Source organism: Hemicordylus capensis, chromosome 2 (assembly GCF_027244095.1).
Source record: "Hemicordylus capensis ecotype Gifberg chromosome 2, rHemCap1.1.pri, whole genome shotgun sequence".
Classification (NCBI taxonomy): Eukaryota; Metazoa; Chordata; class Lepidosauria; order Squamata; family Cordylidae; genus Hemicordylus; species Hemicordylus capensis.
Genome location: NC_069658.1, coordinates 110,277,390 through 110,298,197, shown reverse-complemented (window position 1 = coordinate 110,298,197; position 20,808 = coordinate 110,277,390). Strand labels below are relative to the sequence as shown.

Genomic DNA, 20,808 nt, shown 5'->3' with positions numbered 1-20,808 from the left:
GCTGGGAGTTAACCCTTCCCCTTGTGTCATTTTTCAATGAAAATCACCCCCAGGTAGGGATGTGCATGAGCCTGTTTGGAGGCCCTTTTATGGGCCTCCGAACAGGTTCAAACACCGGGCGGGGGAAGTTTGAAGGGGGAGAGGAGATAACATTAAGGGTGGGGGAGGGTGCACTTACCCCTCCCTCCGCTTTCCCCCCACTGGTGTTCCATTAGTAAAGGCTCCGTCAGGGCAGCAGCCTACCTCCCTGCCGCCCCATTCCCTCTTTGGCTGGAAGTGCCGGGTGCACATGCGCATGCCGGGCGTGTGTGCACGCATATCACGCTCATCCCCAGCATGCACATGCACATGCCCAGCATGTGCACACACACTCGGCACTTCCAGCCAAAGAGGGAATGGGGCCACAGGGAGGTAGGCTGCTGCCCCGACAGAGTCTTTACTAACGGAGCGCCAGCGGGGGAAATGTGGAGAGAGGGGTAAGTGCACTCTCACCCACCCTCAATGTTATCTCTCCTTTGCCTTCAAACTTCCCCTGCCTGTTTCTGTGCACATCCCTAACCCCAGGACAAGCTATTTGTCCTGTTAATAAAAACATGCAGAAGCACAGTCTGTGCTCCTGTGCTTTTACTACCAGGACAAATAGCAGCTTTAGGCGGGTGATGTTCATTGGAAAAACAGCACAGGATGAAATACTTAAACCTTCCCTCCTCTCCTGCCACAGTCCAGATCTAGCACCTTCCAACTGCTATTTGCAAGAACTTTAAGAAGACATCGATGCATTTATGCATCTCTGTCACTATGTATAGTTTGGCCCTCAGCTCACAAGAAAGAACATGAAGCTGAATGGAATAGTGAGCTACAAAAAGATCCCCACTCCTCTCCCCAAAGTTTGCTTTATATTATACCAATTTACTTACATTGTATCTTGTGAGAGACCTTAATTTCAATCCAATTTGGAAGACAATCCTGGCTGAAAAGCAGAGCATAAATAAACGAGTGGTGAATGTGCACTTTTAATAACAGCCATTTGCTATATCTTCAAAAAAGCCACAATTGGTATTCTGATGACTGCAGAGAGATGTACAGCTCTGTAATTTCACCAAGTGGTCCAGCATCTTTCTGGCAGAACACTCAGAAGCTGATGCTGCCCATGGCTGGAGGTTATGATTTCCAACAATAATAGCAGGCGGAGTGACTTGGATGTTAGTCCGCGGCTGCTCACATCTCAACCTTCCAACTGCTAGCTGCTTCCTAGAAAGGCTTCCCTTCTGGTAGTGGTCCCAAACAAGGATCCAGGCAGCACAGGTGACCTTGTTCAGGAAGCAGGGCCAGATTAAGGGCAACTGATGCCCTAAGCACAGCCCAACAATGGTGCCCCCCCTCGGCCCCCTCCATTGCTTAACTGACAAGACATTAAGACTCAAGCAAATTATTTACTTATATCTTAATATTTAAATTTTAAAAAGTTTTCTTCTAGATTCTTTAAAGTCAAACAAAACAGTTCCACTGCCTATAATTTCATATAAATAGCTGCAACAGAAGGAATGATTGAGAAAAATATTTCATCTTCAAAGCCAGACATATCATAACAATATCATAACATACGACCATCTTTTACGTGATCAATATTTTGTACTGCTCCTTACAGTAATCTCGCAAATTGTAAAGCACACAGAACAACAGGCCCTGCTGGGGGAGAACCAGCATGCCTTCTGCAAAGGGAAATCTTGCTTCACAAACCTTTTAGAGTTCTCTGAGGGTGTCAACAAGTGTGTGGATCAAGGTGATCCAGTTGACATAGTCTACCTAGACTTCCAAAAAGCTTTCGACCAAGTTCCTCATCAAAGACTCCTAAGGAAACTTAGCAGTCATGGGATAAGGGGACAAGTACATGTGTCGATTGCAAACTGGTTGAAAGACAGGAAACAGAGGGTAGGAGGCGGGTCTCATGATCAAGGCTAAGCCCGCTCTCCCCGCAGATGATTGGGAAGCCCTGCCTGGGTGCCCGGATCGTCCACCCACACAACTGCTGGCTCCATGATGCAGCCGGCGGGGCCTGGGGAGTTCAGGGGCCATGTGGCCCCATAAGCTCCAGCATGCTCTGCACAAGCTTTTCAGCCTCCCAGTCGGGGGTTTCCTCGTGTGTAGCCATGGCGCAGACCTGCGCTGCGGCTACTCACGATCCAAAAAACCGGATTTGCGGAGTGCTCGCTCTGCAAATCTGGTTTAAGGGGTGGATTACTTAAGCAGGTTACCTGTTCACGAACCACCGGGCTCACAGCCGAGCTCGGTGGTTCACACGATGGGACAAAATCGGGCCAGCGGAGGCATAAATAGGTATAAATGGAGAGTTTTCACAATGGAGGGAAGTAAGATGTGGGATCCCCCTAGATATTTGTACTGCGACTGGTGCTTTTTAATTTATTCATAAATGATCTAGAAGTTGGGGTAAGCAGTGAGGTGGCCCAGTTTGCAGATGATACCAAACTCTTCCGGGTAGTGAAATCCAAACGGATTATGAGGAGCTCCAAAAGGATCTCTCCAAACTGGAGGAGTGGGCGACAAAATGACAAATGCGCTTCAGTGTTGGCAAGTGTAAAGTAATGCACATTGGGACAAAAAAACCCAACTTCAGGTATACACTGCTGGGATTCATGCTGTTGGTGAATGACCAGGAGAGGGATCTTGGGCTCATGGTGGACAGCTCATTGAAAATGTCGACTCAGTGTGTGGCAGCTGTGAGAAAGGCCAATTCCATGCTAGGGAACATTAAAAAGGGGATTGAAAATAAAACTGCTAATATTATAATGCCCTTATACAAAACTGGTGCGGCCACACCTGAAGTAATGCATACAATTCTGGTCACTACATTTTAAAAAAGACATTGTAGAACTGGAAAAGGTGCAGAATAGGGCAACCAAGATGATCAAGGGCCTAGAGCACCTTTCTTATGAGGCAAGGCTACAACACCTGGGGCTATTTAGTTTATTTAAAAAGACAACTGTGGGGAGACATGATGGAGGTCTATAAAGTCATGCATGGTGTGGAGAAAGTGGATAGAGAGACCCCTGGTTCTAGTGTTATGTGAGAGGGAGAAGAATTAGATTTCCCTAATTCTTCTCCTGCTCACATAACACTAGAACCAGGGGTCCCGTGAAATTGATTGCCAGGAAATCTAGGACCAACAAATGGAATTACTTTTTCACACAATGTATAATCAACTTGTAAAATTCTCTGCCACAAGATGTGGTGACAGCCAACAACCTGGATGGCTTTAAGAGGGGTTTGGGTTACTTCATGGAGGAGAGGTCTATCATGGGCTACTGGCTGGAGGGCTGTAGGCCACCTCCAACCTCAAAGGCAGGATGCTTCTGAGTTCCAGTTGCAGGGGAGTAACAGCAGGAGAGAGGCCATGCCCTCAACTCCTGCCTGTAGGCTCTCAGTGGCATCTGATGGGCCACTGTGTGAAACATGATGCTGGACTAGATGGGCCTTGGGACTGATCCAGCAGGGCTGTTCTTATGTTCTTATGTTCAGTGAAAGAGTTAAGGGCATGATAGCTAGTGGGGAAACTCTGTGGTGCCCCCCTTCCCTTGATGCCCTAAGCACGTGCTTGTTTTGCCTTATGGTTAATCCAGGGCTGTCAGGAAGGATCCAGTAGTTATTAGGACCTGGTAGAATATTCCATTATATTCTGGGTCTGCAAAAGTCCTGAGTGTGCTGTGCATGTATAGCTTTTTACTTTCAGTGCTTTTGGCCCTTAGAAGCCAAATAAACTTGAAGGCTACTACCAAACAGTTCAATATACTCAAGGTGATTTATTTTAGTGGCATTAAGCAATGCTTAACTTTATGTTGCTTTATGGCTGAAAAGTAAGTGTTACTGGGGAGCATAAGCAAGAGAGAGGGCATACCCTCACCTCTTGCTTGTAGGCTTCTCAGAGGCATCTGGTGGGCCACTGTGTGAAACAGGATGGCCGACTAGATAGGCCTTGAGCCTGATCCAGCAGGGCTGTTCTTATATAGTATAACACTGTAATTAATTTTGCTTTATTATTATAAAATCACAATAATAATATTGCAACCTTTTATCACAAACATATGCACGCTGCTAATAACTGGTAGTGAGTTATGCATACAAATGACTACAGCAAATGATGCTTATATGCCATCAACTGCTATTCATTCCTGTTTATATTATGATCTCATGACTTGTTTCTGGAATGTTAGACATCACAGTGGAATAGAATTGGATTGCCCTGGATTTAGTTTCTATCAGTTTCCCCCTTGAAATGGCATATTTCTGAAATGAGCCTAATAAACTTCAATATAAATCTGATGTTATTGCTTTATATGCATGTGGGAGATCTAATTTTGCTGTTCTATATATTGCTTCTAAACAAGCAACAAAGTTGTTGCTCTGTTTGTATTTGCATTATGAGTGTATTGCAAGATGTTTTTATCTCTTAGAGAAAGTGAACTTCCAGAACATTTAAGAACTCAGACTTCCCTAATATTCAGAACCTTTCTAAGACATATTTCTAGTCATATAGAATAGTGTCTATGTTATCAAAAATATATATTTCATGACTACTTTTGAGTAATTCCTAATGTACATAAGAATGTTGCTGTAATGATAGTAAAATCAGTTGCTGTAATAGTAAAATTAGAGGGCTATCTCTGTGCTGGCCAAGCTTTTTTTTTTTTTAAAGAAAGGCTCAGTCAGGGATGTAGCTATAATTGAGTGGATGGGCTCAAAGAACCTAGGTCCCCCAGCCCCTGAGGGCCCCCAGCTCCATTATCTGAGGGGACGCTGGGGAGAGGGGAGAATACAGCCGCCCCCCCCAGCTGCACCCCTGGGCTCAGTTAATGCATCATAGTTGGTTTATACAGATATAATCTCAATGTAAGGGAAAGTGAGGATATTGTCACTGGTGGATCATTTTTGTTTGCACAAGTACATTGTTTTGGAGGTATATGTGTATTCGTAGCAAAATGCTCATATTGTACTTTGTAAGTACATGTGACTTATGAAGTGCAGCCCAAGCATTTTGGTACAAGAACACATGTCTCTCCAGAATCATATGCTGCCATGTGCAAAGAAAATGAAAGAAAAAAGGAAATGATGAGACAAAGAATTGCGAAGTGGCTGAGGTTGTGAAAGGTCAGCCAACCACCACTACTACCACCACCACCACCACCACCACCACCACCAAATAACGTATATTGATATGTCTTTTATGCTTAAATGGTGTGTATTCACATAATCAACAGGCAGCAAGGTGAGGGGGACATAAACAGGAAGGAAAATCGGAAAATGGAAGCAAAGGGCTGGTATCATCAGAATGAATGTCATGAGGCTCCATATAAATGTTCTATAAACATAAGTTCGAGGTCTTTCAGGAAATTAATTCCTTTAAAATTAATTAATGAGGTATTCAACAGAAAAATGTAACTTGTCACACAAGCCATTTTTTAGTACAAAGCCTATGAAAATTGACTGGTTTGCTCTAAGAAAACCTACACTTTAAAATTCTTTACAGTGGGGTTCTAAAATCAGCATAGCAATTTCCTCATGCAGCCAGAGCAGTTGAGAGGGTTGCCTGCTAAGAGGTAGTAGCATTTCTCCTATGTTCACTAAGGAGTTGTCTGCCAGCTAATAATGGCAGAATTTGAAGAGAGGAGGTGAGTAATAAATCAGAACCTGGGCTCAGATCGAAGCAAAGCTATTAAAAGGAAATGTTTCCCTTCCTCATACCTTTATTTCTTAATGTCTGATTCTCTGAAAGGAGAATGTCTAAATGCTAACTGCTGTTATCAAGTACCAGCAGTTCTATGTTCCAGTGTACATAAAATTGTCAAGAATGTAAGGCTACTAGTTGTGTTGTCTTTTCCATCTTTGGGGTTTTTTTCATTTATCTTGTGAAACTACACAAATCCTTTATTCAACATATATACTTTACTTTTCTTCTGTAATTGATCAGCAAGTGTAAATATGTCCTTGGATCATTTTGCAGGTTATCTTAAGGGCCAAACTATACACTGAGGTGAGACCCATCGGAGGGGGTTCTGTGGGGAGAGCAGGCTTAGCCAATCACTACTGCAGCCCTGGGCAGCCGGATCAGCCGCCCACAGAACTGTTGGCTCCGTCACAGAGCCGGCGGGGGCTGCAGGGATCGGGGGCCATGCTCCAGGGTGCCCTGCGCAAGCGTGCAGGGCATGCTAGAGAAACCCCCAAGCCCAGGAGGCTACTTGCAGCTTCCCGGCCAGGGGTTTCCTCACGGAGCTGCGCCACGGCAATACATGATCAGGAAGCCCGGGTTAGCGGAGTGCTCGCTCCGCTAACCTGGGCTAAGGGGAGGGCTACTTTTGGCGGGTGAGCTGCCAGGGAACCACCAGGCTTGCCTGTGAACCCGCTGGTTCTCACAATGACTGGAAAGCAGGCTAAGCTCCCGTAGCCTGCTTTCCAGTGATCGTGAGAATACCCTCATTATGTGATATATCCGTGACTGGAACTCATTCATTCATTTGATTTATATACTGCCCTTCCTAAAGTGGCTCAGGGCAGTTTACTCATTATATTTTCATTTCTAAAGAAATGTGATCCCAGGCCCTACAAATATGATCTGATCAGAGAAGTGGTGATAGGGGAGGACCCCATCAATGCCATTTTCCCAGTCAAACCGCCTCTCCCCTCCCCCCATTAGTTAATTTTTACAGTATGTTTTCCTCACAGGCCAAATAGCAACATGGGCAGGGCAATTTTGACCAGGAAAGTCATGCAGGGGGACAAGAGTCAAACACCACTCTCCCGTCATGGTTGCTCCGAACAATTGACAGTCCCCAGTAACTACATTTAAGTAAAAACAAAAACATAGATTTCCCACGTAAGGTGAACTTTCTAGTTTGGCCCTTGGAAGCACTACATTTTCTAATGACAGTAGGGCAAGAAATACCCTTTTATGTGGAAACATCAATATGGACTGGTTCAGACGTCTCACTGCCCCATAGTTAAAACTTGATCTCCTACAACGTCCCCCAACCTCAAAAGTGTGCACTCCTCTCCCTTGCCCCCCCCCCACAAAAAAGATATCAAAGGAAGTTTAAGAACTCAGACTTCCCTAATACTCAGAACCTTTCTAAGACATATGTCTAGTCATATAGAATAGTGTCTATGTTATCCCAAAATATATTTCATGACTACTTTTGAGTGGATTAACCTGATTCCTAATGTACAAAAGAATGTTGCTGTAATGATAGTAAAATCAGTTGCTGTAATAGTAAAATTAGAGGGCTATCTCTGTGCTGCCAAGCTTTTTTTTTTTTTTTAAGAAAGGCTCAGTCAGGAATGTAGCTGTAATTGAGTGGATGGGCTCAAAGAACCCAGGTTCCCCAGCCCCTGAGGGCCCCCAGCTCCATTATCTGAGGGGAAGCTGGGGAGAGGGGAGAATACTTTCTCTTTGAAAAGAGAGGCCTTCTTGAGTACTAGAGATTTTCTACCAAGATCTTCCTTTGAGTCTTGGAAGGAAAGAGCCTTTAAACCAACTTCTCACTTAGACGTATAATGAAATCTGCCCCTTCTCTTACTGTGCTTGTAAAATAGGAGTTTCTGCTGCCTCTGATATCTTTTGTAGGACTTCAGTAAGGCAGACTATTTTGAAATACTTGTTTTCTTGTGGAAGGTAAAGTGTTTGGATGAGTGATCTAAAACGTAAATGGATAAAGGCTCTTGAAGAAAGCCAACTATTCTCTGCATGGTGCTGGATCTCTCATTGCAAAATCTATGAGCCAAAGCATGCCCTTACTGCCACATGAGGTAATTCTGCAACACTCCTTTAGGGCCAAGGGGAGTATCTAGGGTGGGGCAGGCAGGGCACGTGCCCCGGGCACCACTTGAAGGGGGGCGCCATTTTTAAAAATTAAAAAAAATTAAAAATTGCCACCGTGCATGCTCAAATGGCCTCTGTGAGGCCCTAGGTCATGCCAGGCCTTGCAGAGGCCATTGGAGCATGTGCAGCAGCCATTTTGTTTTCAGTGGCCTTTTTAAAAAAAAAACCCACTATTTTTAAAAATGGCCACTGCACATGCTCAAATGGTCCCTGTGAGGCCCTAGAGGCCAGTGGGGGGGGACCTTTGCAGGACCCCCCCATGGCCTTTAGGAAGCCCCCTGAAGGGGCTACAGGTAAAAAAGATTTTTAATATACTATAAGTCACTGTACACATATTCAGATTGGCACTATGTACAGAGAATCAGGGCTTGTGAATACTGAGCAGAAGCTTATGAGCTAGGATTTTATTCATTTGCTCTTATTTTGCTTCTTGTGATAAGTGAGTTAAATGTGATGTCTTAACAATATGGCTATTAATGGTGAGTTTGTCTTTGAATCAGTGTGAAATCCTTAGTACTAATACCCACTGGGAGTTCCTTGCTCTCTTTCTCTCATTTTAACTGTCTTTCTGAAATACTAGAATATATTCCAAGCAGTTACACAGTTTATTCTGTATATCCTTTAATTATTTTCATAAAAGATATATGTTTGGGGGCCTGTTCTTGCCTATGGTCTTGTTTCTCAGACTCTCCTCCTTGTTTCCTGTTTATGCTTTCTGATCATATTACCTGCCTCCAGGTTGCTGAGTCATTTATTTCTATTTATTATTTATTCAATTTTTATACCACCCTTGCAAAAAGGTTCAGGGAGGTTTACATTAAACAAAACCATTAAAACCAATTAACAATTAAAATAGAGATTATAAAACAGTGTAGAACGACAATAGTTAACAATTAAAACATCATAAAACAGCAATTAAACAATCAGAACGATTTTAAAACCTTGAAAACCAGGTTAAAACATTAAAACCCATTAAAACAATCTTAATTAAAAGCCTGGGTGAACAGGTGCATCTTTAAAGACTTTTTAAAAGCTGTCAGAGATGAGGAGGTTCTTATTTGCCAGATTCTTGTCTTTAGCTTATACTTTGTGCCTTTTGGTTTCTATATTTGCTGCCTACTTCCTGGTTCATGCACTGCTCTTTGCCTGGAATGTACTGTGGCTGAAACCAGGAACCTGTCTTATCTGAACTTCACATCCTACTGTGATTTAATTTTGACTTGCTAATTTATTTATAGCATTTATATACTGCCTTCCTACCAATGTACTCAAGGTGGTTTGTGACACCTTGGAGCCAAAAGAAATACAAAAGACAGAACAGGAAAGCAAAAATATTCTATCAAGCCCTTTGGCAGCCTTTTCAGGAGCAGAATGTGTGAGCTCAGTGGCCTGGGTGTCTTCTTTTCTCTGCTGACATGAAAGCCCATTCCCATCTTCTTGGTCCTACTTTGTTCCTGGTCCTGCTGCTTTATGGAGAGATTTGGGGAGTGCTGCTGTGATCCCAGATCTGAGACCCACCCACTTGGTGGACAAGGTGGATGAGCTAGGGTGGAAGGTACCTATGACCCAGATCTCAGGAAATCCTGTGCTGTTGGGGTCCCTTGCAGCAGCAGAACTGCACCTTACCACAACCTGAGGACATGGCTCTACCTTCATCCTTTGACTCAGAAGAGTCACTTGAGGACCTGCCAGCCCAGGTAGAGATCCCTCAGAAACACTGGGAACAGAGAATTGGGCAAGGCACCTTTTAAACAGTCTTCCCAGGTAAGGGATGGGGCCAGTGCACTCTATCTGTGCAGCAGCTATTAAAATCAGCAATCAGCTCCAAGCATTTGCTGGAGCAACATTCCTCCTATGCTGCAGGACTCAGCACTCCTAGATACATGAGATCTGAGGTCCTGGCTCCCTTTTCCCTTGGAGCTGTCCAAGTGAAGTCCCCGGCTTGGCCTGGAACAGGATAGGTACTATTTTTAACAAATGTATGGTGCACATGCATGCATGAGAGTTGCTGTAGTTGAGGTTTTTAGCTCTATTCTGTAGAAAAATATCTGCATGGGATAGTGGGAAAACATAGCAGAGGTAAAGGGTGAAATACCCACATCCCTCTGCTCTGTAGTCCCGATCCAATTTACAAGCCCATGCACCTGCTACCCAGGAGTAAACCTAAGCTTATTAACTACACACTTAGTTTGGCCCTAAGTCTGTAGTGCCCAAATTGCCATTTCACATGATGCAGCTGATGAGGTGCCCTTTTTCTTTTAAATTGTATGACATGATCCAAGCTGTGGTTATGTTAATTCTTTCTTGGTTTTCTGAATATGGCTAGCACACTGCTTTCCCTTTTTCTTCCACAAATTGTCTACCAAGATACCAAATGTTACTTAATGTATTTGTGCTAGAACAATTGTCCGTGACTTAAATTGTCCATGATTTAAACTAATGAGTTTAAACTATAGTGAGTGAGTTTAAACTAGTGTTTGGGTCATATGTAGAGGAACTGTTCAAATGAGGCCCACCTCTGCTGCCATGATTCATGAAAGATGTCTCTGTGCAACTGGAGCAGGGAAGAACATGAATGCTCATGGTGTGCACATGTCCTTACCCCATGGAAATTGATCGGTGGATGAAATATAAAGTATCATCCAAGCCAGTTCTATGAGACTGCATAGTCTATTAAATGTTCTTAAGTTCATTCATCTCATTTATATTTATTTAGACCTGTGAGCAGGTCATGTTTCATTTTTAATTGTTGTACAGCACCAGGCAATTTTAGATACTTTATAAATAGAATAATAATAATTACTACTGCTACAGTTGAAGATGATTGCAATAATAATGGTCTTTTAATGATCACATGTGTTAATAACTTGCTTCAAAAGCCAATGCAGGACAAGCTACAGCAATGTAAATTAATGCAATGTAAAGCCAGTAGAGAAAAGCAACCAGCAATGGGTAACACTGCACGTTGCAGGGAGGGGGAGCACTCTGTAAGAATAGGTGTGTTAACAGATATAAAAGATTATTCCTGTTTTCATCTGTGATGTGTTGTAGGGTATGCGCCATGATTTTGTACTTGGCTAGGGTTGCGCATTTTGTATTTTTTCTGTTTCAATTTGTACCAAATCCGAATCAACCCCATTTTGTATTTTGTCTGAAATTAAGCCTTCCGAATCACCCCTGTTTTGTTTTGTATCCGAATTAATCCAAATCTGAATCCGAATTAATTCAGATTTAAAAATGAGTCCCATGGTCAAAAGAGTGAGTGTGGGTTATAGTGCCCAAAGAGTGGAAGCTATCACAAAAATTTCAAAGAATTGGGCAAACTGCTGATTTTTTGTGAATTTTTGAAGTTTGCACATCTTTCAGATTTTCCCCATAGGGTATGATGGAGGTTTCAAGAAAAGTATAGTTTCATGCGGGGGGGAAGGGTGGCCCAGAGTGTAGTGTGGTTGGTGGTAGTGCCCAGTTGGTACAAGAAAGTTACCACAATTTTTTCAGAGGAATTTGGCAAAGGGCTGATTTTTAAAGAATTAATGCAGTTACGCACCTTTCAGATTTTCCTCGTAGGGTATAATGTAGGTTTCTGCAGTCCCATAACTCCACTTGAGGGGTACTGGGGTGGCCCAGAGCAAGTGGCGGTGTAGTGCACATTGTCAAGGTCTGGCCCACGGCCAGGGAAGTTCACAGCTTGGCTGGACGCTGCTGACTGAATGACGTGCATTGAATCTCAGCAATGAGTAGGAGTTTGGTGCTGTAATTTATGGAGCAAGCCGAGAGCTCCCAGCTGGTAGGAATTTACGGCTTGTCAGCCCTCAGCGATAGGCTTTTGCTCCTCCTAACAGCTTCTAATTGCGTCCTGAGTTTAGAACGCCTGTGTTGTTGTGGTGTCAATGGTGTTTCAATGCCTAGTTCTTCCTCTGATTGGTCTCACACACTTTCTGCTGATTCAGGCTGCTGTGCCTGTTCTAAACCATCAGCTGGATCTATCACAGCTGTCTCAGGAACGCTGACAGCCGGGCTCTGCCCCTCAGACACTCCTGACTCGGCCGGAAAGCTGCCAGCCTCCCCTTCCTCCTCGCTGTCGGAGCTTAAGGGCATGACACACATAAGATGCCAACCACCCACATGGGTTGCCAACCCATGAAGTACAGGGTTTTGTTGTTCTAGAGGTGTCCTAAAAGTAGATTCTCTAGTAGTATATGAGAGTGGATTCATGGTTTTTCATTAAAAATCTCATTTGCTACCAGAGAATCTAAACTCAACACCTCAGAAACAACAAAGCCCAGTACCCCAATGGGTTAGCAATCCAGTGGGGTGGTTGGCACCCTCTGTGCACTACACCACCACTTGCTTCAGACCATCCCAGTGCCCCCCAGGTGGAGTTATGGGGCTGCTGAAACCTCCATTATTCCCTATGGGGGGAAATCTTAAAGACGTGTAAACCTCAAAAATCCCTAAGAAATCAGTCCTTTGCCCTATTTGGAATCTGGGTGCACCACCCTTGGGGCACTGCCACCCAACTCACTGTTTTGCCCCTGAAGCCCCACATAAACAAGTTGAAAGAGTGAAGAGAATTATGAACAACAACGACACTTAATTTTTTGGCACAGTTATTTGAGAATTTTGCAGTGGGTGTGAGCCTGTCCCTGTGGCACTAGTGCAGCAGTACCACTCATTTGTGGATTCAAGCAATCTTTCAATAAAAACACTCCCTCCCCATGGAACAGTGACCACAGGTCATTTGAGATAGCAAGATAGACCAATGAGCCAGCGTGGTGTAGTGGTTAGAGTGCTGGACTAGGACCAGGGAGACCCATTCAGCCATGATACTAGCTGGGTGACTCTGGGCCAGTCACTTCTCTCAGCCTAAACTACTTCACAGGGTTGTTGTGAGGAGAAACCTAAGTATGTAGTACACCGCTCTGGGCTCCTTGGAGGAAAAGCAGGATATAAAATGTAAAAAAAATATATAAATAATATAAAACTGCCTTGGTACTGTGGAACAGCTTCAAATGTTCACTTAACTGGAGTGAGCTGTAGCCCAAACAAATCAGTCTACTGTTCAGAATTTTTGAGATTTATCATCACTGCATTTAAGAAAGTGCAAAATCATGGTTACAAGAAAGAGAGAAGCAACTAAGATTTCTGGGGATGTCAATAAATTGACAAGGATATTCCCAACCCCCCTCCTTTTCTCTCCTGTAGTCCCATGTGGATGACCTGTCCCTGCAATGGCAAAAGTTGTGAACTTAGTTCACTAAGTTGTGGCTTAGACATCATTTCCCACCAAATTACATTGTGGCCTAAATTACATTAGACTGCTCAACTTGGGAAACAAAACTTAGACACCACTATAACTCATTAAAATCAGAATAAAAACAAAATAGCTCTTCAAAAGACCCCTGAACAAGTCAAGAGATTCTTTCTAAACCTTTGGAAAGAAAAACTTGTGTAATTTCAGAACTTTCCTAACCAACTTCTTGAAAAGCTTCTCCACACAATTTATACCATGGCTTTTAGCAAGAGCTTTAGAATTGCATTGAGCTCCTAAAGATATTTGGGTATTTCTGTCTCTAAATGCTGTCTTCCAAATCCCTTTGCAAGGTCAGTTTCCATTTCGATCACACTGAATACAACACATACTTAACTAAACCATTCAAGCTCAAAAGCTTTTTGCATATCTTATCTTCTGCTAATCACTCAGTGCCTCAGCTGGAGTGGAGAGAGTCAGAGAAGTCAATTTGAATTGCAATGCTTTCCCAAAGAACAAATTCTGTCCGAAACACAGTCATTTTGATTTGGAAACAAAAATCTCTGTTTTTTAATTCTTGATTTTGTTTTGGTTACAAAACCTCCGAAATTGCCATTTTCGGGCACAAAATATTTTGTACCCAAATCAAAATGCACAAGCTTATATTTGGCATCATTTAAGGACTCTAATCAGGACTTTGATGGCAGCCACACACTCCCAGTCTGCATTGCTGATGCCATAGCAAGGCTCTTGGCAAGGGAGAAGTGGCTAAAACCTTCATATGAGCTGATCTCAGCCTTTGAAACTGGAACATTTTGAAAATAGTCTGGCTTGTTATTACTTGCATGAACTGCAGGGCATGGCCACAATTTCTGATGGCAGTTTCCTGGTGGTTACAAGCTGGTATTGATTGTTGCATATGCAAAATTTAATTTGCTGTTACCCCAGTAACACGCTGTGATTTATTTGGGGACAAATCTGGATTGTAACAAGGCCAAGTTTCTCTTTTGTGAGATGGGCAGGCAGTATAAGTAGATGCTATAGTCACCAACTTGAGTAAGCCAGGAATTCATGAAACGATTCATAAATCATTATAAAGACCACTAAAGTCTACTAAAAAGAAGACCTGTCTAGCTATACAAAATGCTGTATTATCATTGGGAAGCTTTTCTTAGATGTTAAATCCAATCTGAATTCTTTAAAACTGTGCTTTTATGTAAAGGTTTCAAAAGGATTTCCCCCCTCTGTTGTTGGCTAACGGTTAAAGCCATTTTTCATTGATTAGATTTCACAGGTGAATTTTGCAAAACACAGAGAATAATATCCCAGAATTCTTTACATAAAAAGGCACCCATCTGTGCATTGTCCGTGATCCCTGGCAGCTAATCAATAATCTTTCCATGTGAATGCAAACATGTAAAGCAATCCCAAAAGCTTTTCTGTTCTCTGAAAGCCCTGCAAACCTGCAATTGGAGAACTTAAAAGCTTCTGCCTATATTAATATGCAGCCATGTTCAGCAGGAGTCCTAAATATTTGGGAGTGGAAATTGTACTTACAAAACATTTTCATAATTGCTTACTCAGATTCTGTCTGAATGGCATAGTGGGCTAGGAGTCACCATTAAGATGCAGTCTAGTGGGTCTTGTTTTACATTCCAGTGGTCTCTCTTGCGCCTTTCCTTAAGGTAGTGCCAATTCCCTCTGCTCAGTCCAGTAGGCAGGAGCAGATGGGAAAGTTCTGTTTCCTTCTGTACTCATGAAATGAAATGGTCTGTCACTGCCTGTCTCTTCCTTTGCCAGGGCACTGGCGTAAAGTGTCAGACACAGAACTGAATAGAAAACAAGATGGAAGACATCTGCTTCCTTTTAGAAGACTTTGGGAATAAACAGGAAGGGATGGGAAGGAACAAAAATGAATGTCACCAGTTGAGATCTTGTTTCCTATATCCATGCCTATTGAAATAGTATTTGATTTGTGGGTCAGACCTGGGTAGCAAGCATGAATTGCCCCTTTGCTAAGCAGGGTCCATCCTGGTTTGCATTTGAATTGGAGACTCCATGTGTGAGCTCCTGCAATAATCTTCATGTGCAAAGTGCTTATTAAACACAATGGAAATGGGCCAAATATTACAGCGATCATGCCAAGCCATGTAGTTGAGAGTTTGGGTACCAGCTACCTCCTCCAATTCTCATCTGGTGGGCAGACAGATGGTAGTATTCAATATGGAACATAGGAAGCTTCCTTGTACCGAGTCAGCCCATTGGTCCATCTAGCTCAGTATTGTCTGCACAGACTGGCATTGGCTTCTTCAAGGTTGCAGGCAGGAGTGTCTTGGAGTGTCAGCCCTATCTTGGAGATGCCAGGAAGGCAACTTGGAACCTTCTGCATGCAAGCATACAGGCGTTCTTCCCAGAGCAGCACCTGAGGGGAGTATCTTACAGTTCCTTTCCAATGTGGTGCTAGCTTACACTAATATGTGAGAAATGAATGTTTCAAACATGAAACCAATAAACAGTTGGCACTCTATTGCACTGCAAAAACATACTGAGGACTAAGTAGTTAAACAAATGTTACACATGACAGTTTATAACTGTAGGTTTTTAAATCTTAATTTCTCAGATTTTCAGCTTCTGCTCCTTTTTCTCATCGTATAAGCCCCAGGAGAATTCCTGCTGCCTCTTCTCTGATGCAGAAACGGACACCGCAGTCGGCTAATATCCAGCAAGTCGTGGGAACCCATTTGAAAACATATGAGCCATTAACAACCTCCCCATTTCAGCCAAACAGCATCCAAATCCAAGGTAAGTGGAGGGCAGCTTCTTTATGTTCTGTATCCATGATTAGGAGGAAAACAGAAAAGTTCAAAACTCGCAAGTGCCTATGCCTGCGATTCTATACATATGTATTTCAGAATAAACCCCATGGAATTTAATAGGACTTACTTCTGGGTGAACACATAGAAAATTGCAATTGCACTAATAGTCAGTAGCACAACCAGAGCCTTATCCCTAAAACAGTACAGCACAGACTGAGATTTTCATAGGAGTTGTTGTGTACCTTTTGGATGTCCCAAACTCATAGTTCAGTATGGATATTTAAAGATAATGACTGACATTCCATTAGGAAACTGCTAGGCCTGCTACACAATGTGAAAGGCAGCCTCAATGATGGTGCATAACAGGGCAGCTGTGGAACAACTTAAAACAACTTCTGTGCAACTGCCCAAAATTGTTTTACGTTGTTCCGCAGCTGCCCTGTCATGCACCATTGTCAGGATTGCCTTCCTTGTTGCGCAGCAGCCATGGCAGATTCCTAATGCCAACGTTCCTCTCTGCGGAATGTCAACCAATTTTTGTCCCAAATATAACAGAAACCCTACTGTACACAGACCCATAAAGGAATGAATATTGGTACTGGCCAATTCACTTACAGGGATGTGCACAAAATGGATTTTGCATATTGTTTTGAGCTTTGAACAACTTGCAGATGGCCGAAATGTGTCATCAAAAAGCGGTCAACCCAGCTTTTTCAACGGAACAAAACTCAAAAACATTTTGAGTGTTTTGGTCCTAGGGAACAATGGGGAAACTCAAAACATCCCAATGTTCCCCATGGGTAGCTCCTATGGACACCAAAGTGGGTTGGGTGGTAGGGCATGATGGGTGCTACCTACCACACAACACACAAAGGAAATGGGGAAGAAGGCAATTTTAAACAAAATTTTAAACAACCCCCCCAAAGCCCCATAGGATCATAAACCAGTGCCAGAAAACAGTGCCATAGGAAAAACAGGTCTCCAACATGGCTCTCAAAATGTTGAAACGTTTTGAATAAAAATGGGGTTCCCTTTATTTAAAGGGTGTCTTGTTTCAAGCTCAAAACACTCAAAATGGCCCATTTTTGAGTTGAAATGTTTCAACATCAAATCATTTTGCACATCCCTATTCACTTAGTATCCTGAGAATCACCCCTTTCGTTTGTTAAAAGCCGATTTTTAGCCTTCACAGCTGTGGAAATAGGACTGAAGGCACCTGTTGAAACTGTAAGAGGTTAATTCTTTTATGTAGTATGGTTTGGAAGTTGCACTAAGAATAGAAACAGTGGAAATGAATGAGTACAGTTACAATGGGACTCTTAATTGTAGGAAAGGTACAGGTAAGAAAGGGAGAGATAAAGTTAAATAATTTTTTAGGCCTTCTCTCTGAACACACTTATAGAAATTGTTTAGTCAAATGTGTTAAGAAAGTTGTGTTTAAGAAAAATGGATTTTCCAAAGCAGAGGTGGCCAACTTGAGGGTCTCCAGCTGCTTTTGGACTACAACTCCCATTCCCCAGCCTGCTGTGCCAGAGTCATCACTTAGTGAAATCATGCTAGTGGCCCCTGAATCTCCAACTTCTGGACAATGTCTGGTGGAATCAGTGGGAACCGCCTCAGCAGGGTTAGTGGACCAGATTGGCTGCCCACACGACTGCCGGCTCTGTTACAGAGCCAGCGGGTGCTGGGGGGAGCTGGAGCGATTGGCCCCTGGAAGGTCGAGCATGCCCTGCGCGAGTGTGCAGGGTATGCTGGAGAGACCCCCGAGCCGGGAGGCGGCTTTTCACCTCCCCTCGGGGGGTCTCCTCGTGAGTTGCTGTGGCGCGGAGCCATGCTGTGGCAACTCATGATCAGAAAAACCAGGTTTGCGGAGCGCTTGCTCAGCAAACCCGGTTTAAGTGCTGGGCTACTTAAGTGGGTGACGCACTTAAGAACCACTGGGCTCGCAGCCAAGCCCGGTGGTTCTCACAATGGGAGGAAATTGGGCTACCCTCCATTAGCCTGATTTTCTCCCATCATGTGAATAGCTTTCAGTGAGGTGTTCAGCAAGGCCTTAGTGCCCTGCTTTGGCACCCATGGCTAACAAACGCAGAATAAATTATGAAAAGGAGGCCAACATATGTACCCTTGTAGGCCCTTCCTGGACACTAGGTAACAAAACAGGATTATATCACAGACGTTTGTGTTTTATTTTGTATTTCAGTAGAGTATGTTCACCCTCAGCAGCTTCAGTTGCTGGCATTTGGTAATCAGGTGCAAATAAAAGCATTTAAAAATCCATGTGCATGATGCACAACTTGTTGCAAGGGTTTTTAAAAGCTCAAGCCATTTTTGTCCCATGTTTTTTTCTGGTCTGGGCTCTTATTTGTATACTGTGGGTATCACCTTTCTCCTTTTTTCAGTTAAAATGGAGTGCTGTATTTAAGTGTATTTTAAAATATTATCTGTAGCCTCTTTAAGCAAAACTGAGTACTTCTACAGATCTTGAGTGAATTATCCTTTTCTTCCTATCTCTTGGTGTTTGACGTGTTTGGCTTTGTTTTTCAACATATTGACAACTATGTATTCCTACCACTTAGAACAAGAGTTACAAAGCATCATCTTACAAACCTTTGTATTGCCTTGACATCTCTTTATTCAGCCTCTCTTTCTGGCACTTCAGAAAATAGGAAAAAATAATAGTGCCAAGTGCTTAGTTAAGTTTCCTCAGTAGCTTAGTTTCTCAGTAGTAAGTTTCTCAGTAGTTGTCCTGGGTCATGCTGTTACAATTCACTAGAAGGATCTCAGGGAACTACTTCATCAACCTGGTCTGTTTGGTATATATATCAGCTAGCAAGGAAAGCTTTGTTAGCCTTTGTCTCCTGCAATTCTTATGCTGCCTTCACATGATTTAGGGGGCTGTAGCTATTGCCACTGAAGTTTCAGCTCAATCTGCTACCAAACAATAGTGACATTTTTCTGTCTCAATATGTAGTCTTAAACTTGTCAGCTCAGTTTAAATTGGCTGTACCAAAGAGAAAAAGAGTTTCATTGCCAAGAAGACTTTAGAACAAAACAGATTGTAAATGGTTTCCCATGTTGAAAAAACAGAGGGTCTAAAAGCTTAATGAAATCAGTAACTGTTTGAACTTTGAAATAAAATAATGTTGCCATCAAACACAGGTTAGTAACTTCTTATACCAGCTACAGTGTTCTTCACTTATAATGACAAAGTTCATGTTCAGGGCTTGACAGCTGCTTATACCAGAAAGGAAGATATAGATTACTTCTAGCCTCAGAGCAGGATGCCGCACTCTCTATAGCTACCCAAATTCAAAGGTTTCTTTTTCTTTCCCCCTCCCCTCTACACTGCTCTCAGATTCTATCCTGCAGGTAGATTGCCTATTCAGGAATAATCTCCCAACCACCCAAACATGACGGTGAACAAATAATCAGCTTAAAACCAAGCATGGATAACTCTTCCTTGACACAGCAGCATAAGAGTCCTTTTGCATTTTATTTGAATGTCCAATATTAGCATTGCTCTTTTTTTTAATTCATTCATTCAATCATTCATTCATTTGATTTCTATACCACCCTTCCAAAAATGGCTCAGGGCAGTTTACACAGAGAAATAAAAACAAAGATAAGATGGAACCCTGTCCCTAAAGGGCTCACAAACTAAAAAGAAACATAAGATAGACACCAGCAACAGTCACTGGAGATACTGTGCTGGAGGTAGAAAGGGCCAGTTATTTTGACAATTATGGAGTCCTTTTTGACAATTATGAAGTCTTTTTTAGAAAATAAGATTGCCATACCAATTGCTGAGCTTGATATTTAGATGCACCTGTTTAGTGGTTAGGAATGTGTGTAAGCATGTAGGAGGTTTGAGTCAGAAACAAAAGAGCTAATATAGCCTTTAAAAAAATAATGCTTACTAATGGCATATGATCTATGATAATACTGTATACTGGAAGTATTTTCATTTGCCTTGGAGAGAGTATTACAAAAATACCACATTTCTTCAGTGTAAAACTGTACTGCCAATTAGACATGCTATTATTATTATTATTGATTTGATTTCTATACCGCCCTTCCAAAAATGGCTCAGGGTGGTTTACACAGAGAAATAATAAATAAATAAGATGGATCCCTGTCCCCAAAGGGTTCACAATCTAAAAAGAAACATAAGATAGACACCAGCAACAGTCACTGGAAGTACTGTGCTGGGGGTGGACAGGGTCAGTTACTCTCCCCCTGCTCAATAAAGAGAATTTCCATGGTAAAAGGTGCCTCTTTGCCCAGTTAGCAGGGGAGCCTTCCTTATAGTGTTAAGAGGCAGAGCTACTTTAGAGATATTTTCTTTACTCTGGAATGTCTGGGATCTTTTTTAAACATATAAAATCTATTTGAGAGATAAAAGATCTTTAATGTGACCAGCTTCAGTTTCTTTGGGTTGGGGAAACCTTTTCAGTAGGGTTTCCGAAACCTTTTCAATTAACACTTTGGACCAGAGATTAAAAGTGCTTTCAGGACCAATTCACACTTGCCGCCTGATCTTTGCTCCCTGTACATGTGAAATATGAAGAAGAGACCTGCATCTCCAAACACTTGGGAACATAGGTAGCCAACAGAGCAGAACCGTGAGTGTTGTGTTTCATGACAAAATTAGCATATTATTTGATTGAGAGTTTTGTTGAACAGCTAAGCAGGTTGCACAAAACTTGGTGTCTGCTGCTTACTGAAGTTTTGGACAATGATTACAGTTCAAACAGAGCTGTGAAAAAGCCACTGAGGGCTGATTTTTAATGCTCCGTGGAACTGTGCAGTCCTTGAGCTCGATCACAGGGCACAGGTTAGGGCAGTTCTTG

The 20,808-nt window shown here is 42.6% G+C and overlaps 1 protein-coding gene across 3 annotated transcripts in view; it reads left to right on the top strand.

The window, feature by feature from the left end:
- Positions 1 to 20,808, top strand: part of GLIS3 (GLIS family zinc finger 3) — a 274,079-nt gene that overhangs the window by 229,030 nt on the left and 24,241 nt on the right. For 2 of the 3 annotated variants that reach the window (XM_053300408.1, XM_053300407.1), the window contains exon 10: positions 15,760 to 15,941. In XM_053300408.1, the coding sequence (XP_053156383.1) occupies positions 15,760 to 15,941 (182 nt within the window). The remainder of the gene's footprint in view (positions 1 to 15,759; positions 15,942 to 20,808) is intronic. The other variant, XM_053300409.1, reaches the window with a different exon arrangement.